The sequence below is a fragment of the Poecilia mexicana genome, unplaced genomic scaffold (assembly GCF_051168715.1).
Source record: "Poecilia mexicana isolate PSO_F unplaced genomic scaffold, ASM5116871v1 scaffold_2, whole genome shotgun sequence".
Classification (NCBI taxonomy): domain Eukaryota; kingdom Metazoa; phylum Chordata; class Actinopteri; order Cyprinodontiformes; family Poeciliidae; genus Poecilia; species Poecilia mexicana.
Genome location: NW_028263371.1, coordinates 47309192 through 47323544, shown reverse-complemented (window position 1 = coordinate 47323544; position 14353 = coordinate 47309192). Strand labels below are relative to the sequence as shown.

At 37.6% G+C, this 14353-nt stretch overlaps 1 protein-coding gene across 1 annotated transcript; it reads left to right on the top strand.

Moving 5' to 3' along the window:
• Nucleotides 1–218: 218 nt before the first annotated feature.
• On the top strand, nucleotides 219–9323 carry stx19 (syntaxin 19). Its single transcript, XM_014996640.2, has 5 exons — nucleotides 219–764; nucleotides 3069–3366; nucleotides 5407–5643; nucleotides 6074–6286; nucleotides 7733–9323. Exons 2-5 carry the CDS (start codon nucleotides 3142–3144, stop codon nucleotides 7967–7969), a joined length of 912 nt encoding a protein of 303 aa, XP_014852126.2. The 5' UTR covers nucleotides 219–764; nucleotides 3069–3141; the 3' UTR covers nucleotides 7970–9323.
• Nucleotides 9324–14353: the final 5030 nt, after the last annotated feature.

The window sequence follows — 14353 nt, the reverse complement described above, 5'->3', positions numbered from 1 at the left end:
TTTAATGTGCTCCATTTCTCTAATAAACTTAAAAAAAAAGAACTTTCACAGAGCAGGAAAGAGCAAACCACTTTACTGCATTGTTCTGAGTGAAACGCTCCCTTCCCATGTTGAAAGCATTCCTGGATATATGGGGCCTGTCAGTAGAAATTTATCAAAAATGCTCAGCAGATATTCTGGGGTCTAACACTCTTAGATCAACAGAGATTTAAGCTGGGAATTCAACCACTTCACGTAAAATTAACTCAGCAGATCAGAAACCTAATGCTAAGGTTGACACCCAAACCGCATTTCCTATTGTTTGGCATTAGCTGTGTACACAATACGCTTCTATTTGCTCTGCTCTATTTTCCTCTTCAAGAATTAGCCTTGGGGCAGGGTTTATGAATTCACTATGCCACCCCTGCCTCCTCATTTACTTAATGGCGTCACCTCTCATTTCTTTGTGTGAGTAAACAGGCCTGTAGACTGCTGCCTTCTTATTGGCCGTCTGCAAGGTGTTTTTTTTTTTTTTCCTTTCTGGAGAGGGGGTGGTGCTTGAAACTGGCTTCATCATACTTCCTTAAAACTCTTGGAGCTTTGAGTGCAACTTTTTCTGTGAAACAGCTTTTGGTATAACTGTTGCTAAGCGTTAAAATTATTATTATAATTTTATTTACGTACAGCTTCTAAGGATCAACAGGAGATCATGGAGTTACAATAACTGATTCCACTGAATGTCTAAGTGGGACTCTTCACCAGAAAATCCCTGATGAAACACTGAGGTAAAGTATAAAATTCAGAATTCAACTTATATTCATGCATTTTAACTTCCATTTAACTGTTTTCTTATAAATTATGATTTAAATCAGGTGTAATATGAATGTATGGTCAAACCTATGGATGTTATGTATTTGTGCTGGTTTCTGTTCATTTTTTGGAATTTCCTACTTGGAGTATTCAGTCAAAGAAAATATTTGCAACAGAAGCTCAACTGCTTGCCTGGGAATTTGGAGCACCGAAACAAGAATATGACATAATGTGTTGAACTACAAAGACAGAGAACAAATGAACAACGCACATTTGGACAGATCTCCAATAATACCAGCATGGAAATAGGAGAATATCAACAAAAGGCTTCCGTCAGAAACATAGACAAAGGAGCAGATGTATGGAAGGAAAAAACTATTTGCTTTTTTATGGAACAAAGAGAGAGAGAAAGAGAGAGAAGTTGAACTCCTTGAACCGTGTTCCACTTTCTTTCGGGTTTTTAGGCTAAACACTGCAGAATGTGCTCCTAAATCCTTCCAGCAATTTTTTAATCAGCTCCTCTGTGTCGAACAGGTAGGGAGGAAAATAGAGGGCAAAATGAGGAGTTCAGCACAGAGGATACTTATTTCTGAGGTACAAGACTTTTATATTTGTTGAAACATGTACACACAAAGTTGTGCTTTTAGAAACTACAGAGAAATAGGTTAGTCTGTGATTAGCAATGCTTCATTTCCTAACATCCAAACCCTCTGTTCCCACAGCACAATCACATGCTCACCAAAGATTACGGCCTGACCTCTAAGGTACCAATCCGTGCAGTACGAGGGCAGTTCAGAATGTTTGGCATGCTGCTTTAATGCAAGACAAATAGTTGCCAAGCGTAAGTGACTTAGAACAAATTAGATTCTGGGTTTCATGCTTTCTTTCTGTACTGCATCCTGCTTTAGAACTGCCACAATAAGCATATTGAAATACCCACTTAAAAAATTGCTGGGGTTAGAGTTACTCTACGCATTTATTTTACTTGTAATATAGTAATATTCATAGTTTAGTTTATGTGGGTACAGATAATGTTTTTATATATTTTTTTATTAAATGTAATTTGCACACACTTCATTTGCGGTACACTTTTTTCCTTAGAAAGAAAAAAGAAAACTGAAGTAAAGCTCCTCCCAAGCTTGTTTTTGTTGGCTTTGCTGATAAAGTCCAGTGACTCAGTTCTCATGGGTAAATCTTCTCCAGTCGGTCTGACTGATGCGGTAGATAAACAAGCAGATAAACTTAGTCCTTTTCCCCTCATCATGCTGGTTTTATTTAGCTAAAGCATGCTATTTTAGTGAGGACTGACAAAAGTTTTATGTATGTTTTCTTTCTAGCTAGATTCCTAAAATAATAATAATAAAAAACAGATGTATATGCATGTTTTTGTACTGTTCAAATCCAGCACCTTCCACCCGTACATCCATTATCTTCGGATGTTGGGGGCAGCAGACTTCCCTCTCCTCTTCCTCCTGGGTCAGCTCCTTAAGGGGGAATCCCAGGGCGTTCCCAGGCCAGTTCAGAGACAGAGTCCCTCCAGCGTGTCCTGGGTCTTCCTCTGGGTCTCCACCCGGTGGGACCTGACCGGAGCACCTCATCAAAACTGAAGCTTATAAAAGTGGTGTGCAAGCCACCAATCCTTTACTTAACATTTGAATTTAACACCAACTTTTATCAAAGTAATTTATTATCCACCATATCATTTTGGATGACATTTTTTTACTTTTCTTTTTTTTAGAATCAAGTATTTAAACTTAAAATGTGATTTTCCTCTGTGTCTTTTCGTCCCTTTGCTGTTTCTTGTTCACATAATTCATTTCTTTTCCGCCTTCTTTCATTTCATACTTATTAAACTACCTTTGTATCCATTTACTTAACCATCTTATCTCATCTGGGTAGTGATACATTTCAATAAATTGAGATAAACATTTTCTCACACATGCATCCTTATGTTAATTGTATTGATTAATGTGCTGAAGTCTCTTGCAAAACACAAGCATTTTAGACCTCTTATCAAGTCAATGCAACTCTGACTTCCAGCAATCAGAAAATGAAGTTTTCTTGAAGAAGAACATGAGTACAACATTGAAAAGGATTTTAAACAAGTAACATGTTTCGGTGAAGGCCTGGATCTGCAACTATAAACCACCTGAATATAATTTTTATATCAGTGGTGGGTGAAATTTTCAACAACTTTTCAATGTATTTCTTCCAGTTATTATGAGACTCGGACAGGTGTGTGTCATGATGAACCTGACAAGTTTGTTCCTCCTTTTCAGAATCATCCCATCAGCACTGCCGATTTCAGTGTCTTCAAAGACGTCGTAGTGTTGAAGAGAGGGGGTTTCCACAATGAGAGATCGGTTGGAGGAGCTGCATCAGACAGCTCAGGAGTTGTCAGGGACAACAGCCAGCCCTGCCAACCCTTTCTCAGAGGAGGGTGATGATGATGATGAATCTGTGGAAGCCGGGACCATTACACAGCAGGCCGTGGTGTTTGAGGAGGAACCAGTCATTCAGAATTTCCTCTCCGAGGCTCAGCAAATCAGAGATGACATCTCCGCACTTGAAACAGAGGTTAGGTGGGAAAAAAAATGACAGAGCCGGGCTAAAGTATTCATGCCTTGTGAATGTTGCATCAACTTTCCACACATTTCTTCTGGAGGTGAAAGGGTTATGACTGTACCAGCTTTGCACATGTACAGATGGAATTGCCAATTATTTCCTAGCACAACAGCTCAAGCACAGTCTGACGGGCTGTGGGGCGTCTGTAAGGATCAGTTCTGAAGTATTGCCACAGATTCTAAAATGAATTCAGGTCTGGGATGTGACCATTCGGTTATTACGACACATTGTTTTAAACCACTCCATTTTAACTTTGTCTTCCATTGTCCTTGACATGTTCACTTCAAAAATCACAAAATTGTACCAAGTGTTTTCATCGAGTTTCTTGTGCAAATATCTCGATAGACTTGAATACAACAGCACTAATTTAAAAGTAACTTTTCATCAATACAGAGGAGTTCGTTTAAGTAATTAATTGTTGTATATTGATAAAAGCTATTAGTTTCAGTCGCAGACATTTTCTCTTGAAACAAGACAATTTTCCTATGTTTAAGTGAAATAATCTGCCAGTAGAAGTAGCAATTTTTACCAATGTGCAAGTTACTTGTGAGTGAGATTTTTTTTAATCCAAGGGTAATAAAATATTTGAACTAGAAATGAAACAAAGCATAAGATTTTGTGTTATTGCAGTGTTAGACCTCCACTCCAGCCTTGTCTTCTATGTGGTTTTCTTCCAGGATTCCCATTTAATCCATAATCCCTACGCCCCTGCTAAAGAAAACCCACTCTACATCACCACCACCACCATCGAATTTTAATCTGGGAATGGAATGTTCTGGGTTATATATAGCGCTGCTTTTCCACCATGAATAGTGTTTTGCACGTGGGACTAAATGTTCATTTTGTAACAGTCTCAAGTTCATCTTTAGCCACAAGTTTACTTTTTCTGCTACAAAATTTGTGGCAAACTCCAAACAGTACGTTTCCAGTCGTCGCACGCTTTCTCCACAGAACTGATTGATAAATGTCCAAAGCTTGAAATACTGTTTTGTAGCCTAAACCTGCTGAAGCTTTCTCCTCTATTAATGTGTTGCTTGGTTTTTAGGGATGCTATTTATTAAGTAATATTCTGTAATGAACCTCTCAGGCTTTCACAGAGTTGTATTTATAATGAGATTAAATTACACACTAGCCTGGTAAAAACCAGCTTCTTCTTCTGCGCTGTACAGAAGGTCTGAAACAATTGCTTGCTGGACTCTGCTGAAGTTTTAAAAGATCGGATCTAATTTTACCCAATCGCTAAAATTTTGCCATGACATATGTAATCCGCCTGCTTGATGAATCTTACTGGATATGACTCTGAGCGGATTAGGTCCATAATGACTCGATATTTGAAAGCGTGTTCAACATGGAGTGAATGGCTTCACTCATTTCCTCCACCACCATTGCCAAGATGCCACCAAGACGCCATCGTATTAAGGCGAGCTACAATTCGAAAATGGACGCAATCTTTCACACTTTACTCATTTGCCAGGTTGAAATTTCACCAGAAAAATCCAAGATGGAGCTCCGAGGGGAGATGAGAATAAAATAGAAATGCGTAGAAAAGCAGTGGCCAGGCTGACAACAGACAAGTGATATTATTACTTATGAAAGTAGTTGGTTGCACTGCTTTTTTAAAGGGTATTAGATTTAGGGGAGTGAATGCAAATATACTATACTTTTTGTTTATTAATAAAAGCTTTTGAAAAATATTTCTAATCTTCCTTCAAAATCCAAATTATGTGCTGCTTTGTGTTCATCTCTCTTACAACATTTAATAAAGAGAAGCCTTGTGGTTGCAACATAACCACCAACCATTATCACCAACCACTTTTCACAAAAACTCATTTTGCTATTGATATTCCTCTTGCCATTTTATAATTTTCTAAATTGTAAAATTACATATTTGCTAACTCATATTTAACACGGAGGACTGACTTGAGGACTGACGTGTTTTCGTTTCAAGTTATGTTTGTGGCTCCTACTAAAACGTTACATCTACCGCTGTAGGTCCTGAAGTTCTGTCAGCAGCAGAAGACCCTGGTGGCAACCATGCGTCGCTTCAGCGTGATGAAGAAAGAGAGCAGCATAACACGAGACATCAAGCTGCAGGCCGAAAGCCTCCACCGCCGTTTAGACGGCCTTTCAAAACAAGCCCAAAGAACCGAAGACCAGCTGGGAACCAATGCTGTCGCAGTGAGAATACAACGCTCCCAGCATGCAGCTCTGCATCGCAGATTTCAGCAGGTTGGAAAGGACAGCCTTCCCTTTGCATTTGACACTTGAAACAACTTTGTTTTGCTGCCTCTATTCTCAAGCTGCACGAATGCACATAAGTAGAAGATATGCTTCATAAATGTATGAAACACATGGACAAATGGAAAGATTGAATAAGAAATTGTTTTTTTCTCTCTATAAAAATATCTATATTATAATAAACATACTCACTTAGGAGTGTAAAAAACAGCAGTGATAGAACTGAGGCACATATAATTACTTACTTTGTGTCTTTCTACACCAACATGTGCAGATGCACAGTGAATGCATAGTGTGACGAAGCTCAAAAAAATCAAACATAAATTATGTATGTGCTAAAAAAGATGGGGGTGAAATGCCCTCTCATTCTTCAACCCCCGCCCTCCTTTCTCATTTTCTCTTTTGCTATAATTACTTCCAGGTGATGCGCCAGTATAATGAAGGTCTGCTGACCAAGCAGGATCGTTGTAAGCACTTCATTATGCGGCAGCTGGAGATATTGGAAAAGAGTGTAACAGAGGAGGAGGTGAATGAGATGGTCGCCACAGGAAATTGGGAGGTGTTCAACGAGAACCTGCTAAATGATGTCAGAATCACACGGTCACAACTGTCTGAGATCGAACAGCGACACAGGGTAAGAGCAAAGAAAAAAGGGTCATGAAGTCTGGGAAAACGTTTCTTTAAAAAATTATACTCCCCAAATAGCTACATGGAAAGATTTTGATTAAATAAATCGTATTTTAACATTAATCTTCTTGACAAATGAAATAATATCAAATAAAATTTGCCAAAAGAAACACAAATCTTTCTGAATCAGACCCTCTTCACGTTTGATAAAGACCAGCAGTGACTAGTAACTAATCACATCCACTCAGTTACACTCAGAAAATAAATTTACTTTTAGGAGTAGTTTTACTCTACCGTACTTTATGCGTTTACCAGATTGATATTATGAAGTATTGCTACTTTTACTTGAGTACAATTTCTGGATGTTCTGCCCACTGGGATCAACCTCACGAATTAAGAACAAACATGTGTTAATAGAAGATGCATGAGATACAAACCTACAAGCTTTGAATTTAAAATGTATTTTCCATCTGCTTCTTATTGTGCCATTGTCGTTCAAAACGTTACAGAAAACACTAGATATTGTCACTGGAAGTACTTCACAGAAGTTTTGAATTGGAAAACAAAAATGGTTTGGAAATGTGATTTTTCTCTTGTAGTGCAATTGTTATTTATTTATTTTCATTTTAATCTTTAAAATAACAGTCTGCACTTGTATTTTTTTCTGGTAGATTATATCATCATAAAATACTAAGTCAGATCTTTTTACTCATTTTTGAGCATTTTCTTCCTACTTTTACTTGAGTGAAATTGTACTGGCCTAGTGCTGCTGTTACTTAGTACAACTTATGAATGTCAATGGATTTTCTGAAATTTGGAAATTCTTATTTCAGCGTGAAAGGAAGAATAAGCTTAAAGCTCTCTCAGGTTTTTCCTTACGTCTTTTTTGGCAGACCTATCACAACACTGCAGTTCCTAACAATCCTAGAAATGTTCCTAGAAATGGGGAAGGTTTCTGCATTTCCGCCATCAGATCCATGAAACAAGAACACTACTAGTATTAGTATTTTTCTAATTTTATCAGCAGCACTACAGAAAACGGTTGAGAGATTTTTCTGTATAAATTGAATAAGTGGTTTTGTGCAATAATGGTAGCCTGTTGTGGCAGGTGTTCGAAAAAAACAAAAACAAATCATGCACTCCATTATGCACAATGGGGAGTTCACTATATGCACCACAGCAAACCTCTAGAAGACTCAGCACAGACTGTTCATGTTCTGGCTGATTTTTAATGTTGTGCTCTTAATCCAAGGTAAAGGGGCCTGAGGAGGACAAAAGCTTTTCAAATAATCTTTCAAAATGTAAAAAAAAAAAAAAAAAGAAAAAAGAAAAAAAGAAATCAAAGTCCAAGACAAGGTCACTTTAAGAGTTTTTAGATTACGATCTCCATTACCTAACTAATGTCCCTTTTTATGTCTGTTATAATATTTATGTTATCTTCCTCCACACCCAGGAACTCTTGAGCCTGGAGAACAACATGAAAGAACTAAGAGACCTCTTCATGGATATCTTCATGCTTGTAGAGGAACAAGGGGCTGACATTGAACACATTCAAACTAATGTTGAGCGAACACAAGATTACGTGGCTGCAACTAACGAGAAGTTCAAGGCGGCTGCAAGATATAAGAAGAAGAACCCGATTCGACAGCTGTGCTGCTGCTGCTGTCCTCCCTGGAGATGCTGCATGTGAAACAAGAGCGTTTTGTGCCTGAGAGTTCGTTCCAAATAAGGTTTTATTTCAAACACTCGTGACTAACTTGGAAGTCAGCGACACAAGTGACATTAAAAGGAGGGTAAAGGTGTCGAAGTTGTTGCTGCTGCTAAAAAAGAGCAATGGTGAGTAGAGACGCAGCAGAGCACAGAAAACAATTAGAGAGGAGGGCAGGAATTGCTATGGGAAGGTACTTGTTTCTTTCAGGAGGAGGCGAAGCGACTGCGATTGGAAGAGACAGTTCAGTGAGTTCTGCTCACCAAAGTTGTTGCTTATTGGAGACCTTCACTGTCATCTGACAGAGGTCACAAACAAGAGGAGGCTACTGACACTGCTGGATCAGCAAAAACAATACTCCAGTGAAGCACTGTTTGTTTTCCCCTCTGCCATAAGAATTCGAATGGGGATAGAATTGTTTTTTCAAAACATGCACTTTATAGGATTCACTTTTCTTTTTGGGGGGCATGGAGCAAAATTTTCTCATAATGAGGAGAATTTTATTTTCAGAAAAAAACAACTTTGCATTAATTTTATTTTTGGCAACGTGTTGATTTAAAAAAAAAGCATGAATACATGTACTGTATTTCAAGTCCTAATCATTTTTTATTGTATTAATTTATGCAATTTTGTGTGAGCAGAATACAAACATTTCTGGCATGACAAAAACCTTTGAACGTTGCTAAAGTTAGTAGTCACCAGCCATTTAAATGAAATGTAATACATCAATTTTCAAAGTTTAATTTGCATGAAAACTGTGAATAAAAATTTGCATGAAAACTGTGAGACCCCAGTCAGCATACTAAGATGTGTTTTATTATATCAGTGAGTGAAAAAGGGAGTAGTGGCTTCAGGGAAAGACGCCTAAATTCTGGGAATTTTACATTTAACTCATAAATAGAATCAAAACACCCATAACTACTGACTGACTTATCTCTTATCATTTTCTTGGATATGATCTATGGATCTATGACTGATAATTCACAACTTCAGCAAAGTAATGGGAAATCAAGTGCTGAGTAATGCATTCATCATCGGTCTGGTGAACCATCCTCTACCCAGAGATGACGATGGCGTTCCTCTGTGACTCAGCGGCCGACGGTGTCCGGTGTCCACGGCAAAATACAGGTGCAGCTGGGTGTGTGAGTGAGAACCAGCCTGGAAAATCCAGTTGGACCACTTTTCCCAGGATATGTTGGGAGATGTGTATAAACAGAACTGTTAACCTGAAGCAGGTTGCTGAAGACGTCTCTGCTCCTCTGCTTATGAATGTTTTGGTTCCTTATGATTCCGTCTCACAAACATTGAAATAAATAAAGGATTACATATTTTGAAATCAGTTTATTGACCTTCCTGAGACTTTCACGAATTCAGCTCAAGTCCAAAGCTTCTTTTGAAGTGTTTTATAACTTTCTTTACTTTTTTTTTTTTTTTTTGGTTCAGTCGAGGAGCATGGTGTGACAGATGAAAGGTGGTGTGTGCGAAGACTTCCGCCTGTAGCAAGAAAACTCTTTCGACGAAGCAGCTTCTCTGTGTTGTACATCAGGGTTAGAATCTCAACATGAGACCAAAACATGAAGGCATCAGATATTCAATTTTTACTATGTAAACCAGAGCAAAAATACATGTAATGCATATATGAGCACCTGCTCTTGAGGTTGTAAAGTAAAATGAAATGCTGCTGCAAATTCCACATTTCCTGAACAGCAACAATGCCATCCAGTGTTCAATAAGATAACTACTGGTTTAAATTGGTTGTCACTTAACACTCAAGGGCAAATGGACACCAGTATGGACTGGTGACATTTTTTTTTTACACAGGATGAAAAAAAAATCAAACATTTCAATCAAAGAAGTAAATATAAAAGGTTTTATGAATTTCTGCGAGCAAGCATTTTAAAGTGGCCAAATGCTTTTTGCATGTTTGTAAAGTAATGTAAAACATACATTAGAGAAAAGAAAAAGTAAAGCTCCAGTAGGGAACTTAAAAAATATGTTTTTCACATATTTGTTAAAACTTTCACTATGTTGTGACAGTAAAACACGAGACAGAGAGTCTGTGAAACATTTGAGCTCCTCTGTCTCCTCCCTGTGGTCCTACTGACATCGGCAGAAATACATACAAAACCTTTCAGGAGGAAGGTCTCAGCACTGTCAATCATGTTTGTGCATGTGCTGCCGGTTTGCTGCATCTGCACTGACAGTGGAGAAACAACTGTCTGTTACTGGAAAACCATTTTTCCATCATCATCGGTGACATACAGAAATATCCTATTATGATCACCTCATCAATGCATGGCATCTCAGCCTCTTCATACCACACAATATAATCAACATACAAATGAAAACTGTTACTTAATATTCAAATACATTTGTGCTTTCAGTATATATATTATATATTTATAATTTATAGATTTAACTTCAATAATATTGCAGATATACGACTGAAAGATGAGTCCAGGTAGACAGAGTTATTATTCCTAATTGTTTTCCACCTCATTGCTTTACACCGCTTTGTGTTTCATAAGTCACACAAAGTACCATGGGTCATAAAAAAGTGGATTTTATTTTTAGTTCAATTTATTACCTTGTAACTATTCTGAAATAAATTATTTTATTGCTTCTATAACATTTTTGTTTCTCATATTTTATTTAAAGTCCACGCAACTTATGGTTTTGTACATGTGCAATACTGAAAACACATGTCTTTGCAAAGAATCCCTTCGATGAGTAACACCAGCTGTGGTTATGGAGAACTGACACAATTTTACTGACTGTTTCTGACTGTTTTATCAGACCATCAAAATCTAAACACAGACATATCCAGCCCTGAGAAAGATGGATCACAAAAGAAATGCAGAACCAGTATGGCAGCTCCAGTAGCAGCTCAAGCTCCAGAAGAATTGAATACATGCATGTAGGTTAAAATCGTGAACCTGCAAGTTAGAAAATTTAAATTAAAACAAAGGTTAAAAAAAAACAAAGTAAGACAGTACAATTACTGTTAAAAATAGCTAAAGATACAGATAGGGATCGTAATCTTATTTTTACAGATGTACTTGGTTCCTCAGAGACTCTTATTATTGCAAAATTAAATAAATAACCTTATTTTGCTCATAATCAATACAGCCACCAGAGGGTGATGTTATGATGCAAAGCAGATATCCATCCATCCATCCATCCATCCATCCATCCATCCATCCATCCATCCATCCATCCATCCATCCATCCATCCATCCATCCATCCATCCATCCATCCATCCATCCATCCATCCATCCATCCATATCTGCTCATTTTGCAGGGCCGTGGTTCCAATCTCTAGTGTGGTACACCCTGGACTGGTCCATCACTGGACAACACAGACCCTTAACCATGCCTGAAGACAATCATGAAAGCAAACACTGGTCATGATAATTTGTTGAGGTGAAATGTAAGAATGTATAGAGCATACATATAGACATATATCCAAGGAGAAATGTGAAAGACAAAAAAAGAAGAAGTAAAAACTAATCAGAGGAGTAAAGGTGTAGTGTCTGACAATATGAAATACTAAAAGGTTAGTTTCTGCACCACTTACATTTCGACTGCAAACGATCAAGGAACATTGTGAGAAGTGTGGAAGGAGTAGAGAATATGGTAAAATAATCTTTATCTATATCTATATCTATATATATATATTTGTAGAAATGCAAGCCATTTAATTAATTGACTAGTCATCCTCTAACCTAAATCTCTGATTATTTTTTTTATAGCAATACAAAAAAAAAATTAAAATTAAGTCTTCAATTTCTATTTTCCAACTTAAATGCTGCATTTTCAAAGATTTTGAACATTTTTGACATTTTTTCTCAGGAAGGCATGCAATGTCTAAATATTACATCCAGTATAAAAACAAATGCTTTACAGTGCTGTTTTAAAAATATTTCACTGTTGCCTGGGGAGGTAACAAAGCAGGCCTGACAATAATATGGCTTGTTTTCCTAAAAATATAAAATCAGTAAAACAGATATGGTCATTTTAGAGCATGCTATTAAAACCTATTGCAGGCCTTCACTAACTAATGCAGCTTGTTGTGGAATATTGAAAACTGTTTTAACCCATTCCACCTTTGTTGCATTTATTTACAAAAACAATGGAGATACTTTGCTAAGCATGTGTAAATTGTTGCTACAGTGATTATGTCAGGGATGCCTTTAGATTATTTGACAGATGGCTGGATGAGTGGGAGCGCTGCAAATCAAACCACAAACAAGCTTTAGACGCGTTAGCTCACAACTAATATTCCAATGCTTGCTTTTAGCGCTGTTTTATGCATATTAATTCATATTCCACTGATCTAAGATGTTGTGCCAGATATAGTTGTCATTTGTGGTTTTTGAGAAGGACCACCACACAGGCAGGAGGTAGGCATTACTATAATGGGAGTGATTTAATAACGAAAGACAAATGAGGAAAAGTGCGCAGCAGGGAACAAAGGAAAATAAATCAATAGGGAGAAAACCTCCGAGGCACACAGGAAACAGGAAAGTTCTACAACAAATAAAAGAACACAAAAGTAAAAATACAAAAGGGGGTAATTAAGGGGACGATGATCAGGTGAATCTAATTAAGTGATGTGTCAGTTGGGAGGGGAACCAAGCTGGGGCAACTGAGGAGAAACTAGTATGGGAGAAAATAGAAAGAAGAAACTCTGATGATAACCGATGGAAGGAAACATAGGGATGAATAAAACAATTACAAAGGAGAATCAAAGAAAAAGGAGTATCAACAAAATGCATTATATCATAATCGTATCAAATCTGTGACCAAAAAAAACAAACACTTTTGTTGATTTTCACATTGACATTGAGGTTTCATAATCTGACTGAGCTCTTTTAATTTCAGCTCCGTTCACAGTCACTCTTACTTGGCTTGAGTTCAAATAAAATGATCCTCTCTGCATTTTTCTCCAATACTTTTTTCAAACTAAGCAGCGATAATAACTGTTTTCCATGAGCAGCTGCAGCTGTGAATAGAACCTGCAATCATACAGTCAATCTGAGCCAGCAAATAGAGGAAATAGCACGTTCAAATTGTCTGTCTTGGTTTCTCCCCTGAAACCTTACTACAGGAAATTAGCATTTAAAAGATGATCCCCTTAGATTAGGAAAGGAAAAGCAAAACAAAAAAAAAGACAGAAATAAATGTCTCAGTTCAAATTGAAAGTTCCAACCCACTGACGAATACCTCATGACAGCAGAGGAAAACAATCACAGAATTAATATTACCCAAAACTCCCACCCTATGAAACATATTAAGCCAGCAGAGGGAGCTCATAGCTAATAATAATGAGACCTCACCATGCTTTTCTGCTCAATAGTTCTATACAAACCAATAAACAGTCCTTGTCAGACTTTGCCCTCCAGTTGTGAATATTTTTTTGCAGCTTATGGTTGTAAACAAACCATTTAGACTTCCATCAGTGTGCCATTACCGCTAACTCAATAGCATCCTTTTCTGTTCCTTTGTGTCGCCTATTGATTCATGTGTTCCACAATGAGAGGTAAACAGTGGGAGGGCAAGCCGAGGCAGAGCTGACGTGTGCGCGTCAGGACAGAAGAGAGGTGAAAATTAACTGAGACGTGGGTGAATAAAACATGTCTCTGAGGATGTTTCCTTGTTTCACCCCTCCAAGGGCTCAGAGGGAACTGTGAGCCTTCCTGATGGTTAATCCTCCCTGTAATGAGGGGGCAAACACTGAGCCTCACCGGCATGCACACACACACACACACACACACACACACACACACACACACACACACACACACACACACACCCCTACAGGTGCCGGTGAACTATAAGGACAATTTTCCCGAACCAGTCACAGTGGTGAATTATGGGAGCACCCCTTTTCACTTGTTCTACAGACTGGCTGAATGTGTCAAAAAATCTTTTATGAGCCACTCAACTAAGATCTCAGTTAAAATTGTGTATACACACTACAGAACTCTAAATATAATGACCTGACTTTATGCAACATTAACAGGACATTGATAATTAGATAGATAAGCCACGCCCCTGACATAACAGTATATTATAAGCACCAATGAGAATTGCAAGGACATTTAAAATAAGACTTCATAGAATGTCCCTAAAATATATTAAAGTACCCAAATGAACATCAAATGGATTAATTCACACCCTGCAATAATGGTAGTGTTCATTTGTCATGAACACAGGTATGGACTACAAAAATCTCAGTCCAAATATGAAAAAAATAATGATCAAATAGAAATATGGTCACCAATTGATTTCCCTTGTTCATTACCAATGGGGTAATGTTTAGATCTATACAAATTAAAATGTATAATGGAATAAAAACAACA

Excerpts from the sequence above, each read along its gene's own strand:
- stx19 (XM_014996640.2), top strand. The coding sequence starts at position 3,142 with ATGAGAGATCGGTTGGAGGAGCTGCATCAGACAGCTCAGGAGTTGTCA. Across the intron at positions 3,367-5,406 it reads TCTCCGCACTTGAAACAGAG|GTCCTGAAGTTCTGTCAGCA; the intron begins GTTAGGTGGGAA and ends CTACCGCTGTAG. Across the intron at positions 6,287-7,732 it reads AGATCGAACAGCGACACAGG|GAACTCTTGAGCCTGGAGAA; the intron begins GTAAGAGCAAAG and ends CTCCACACCCAG.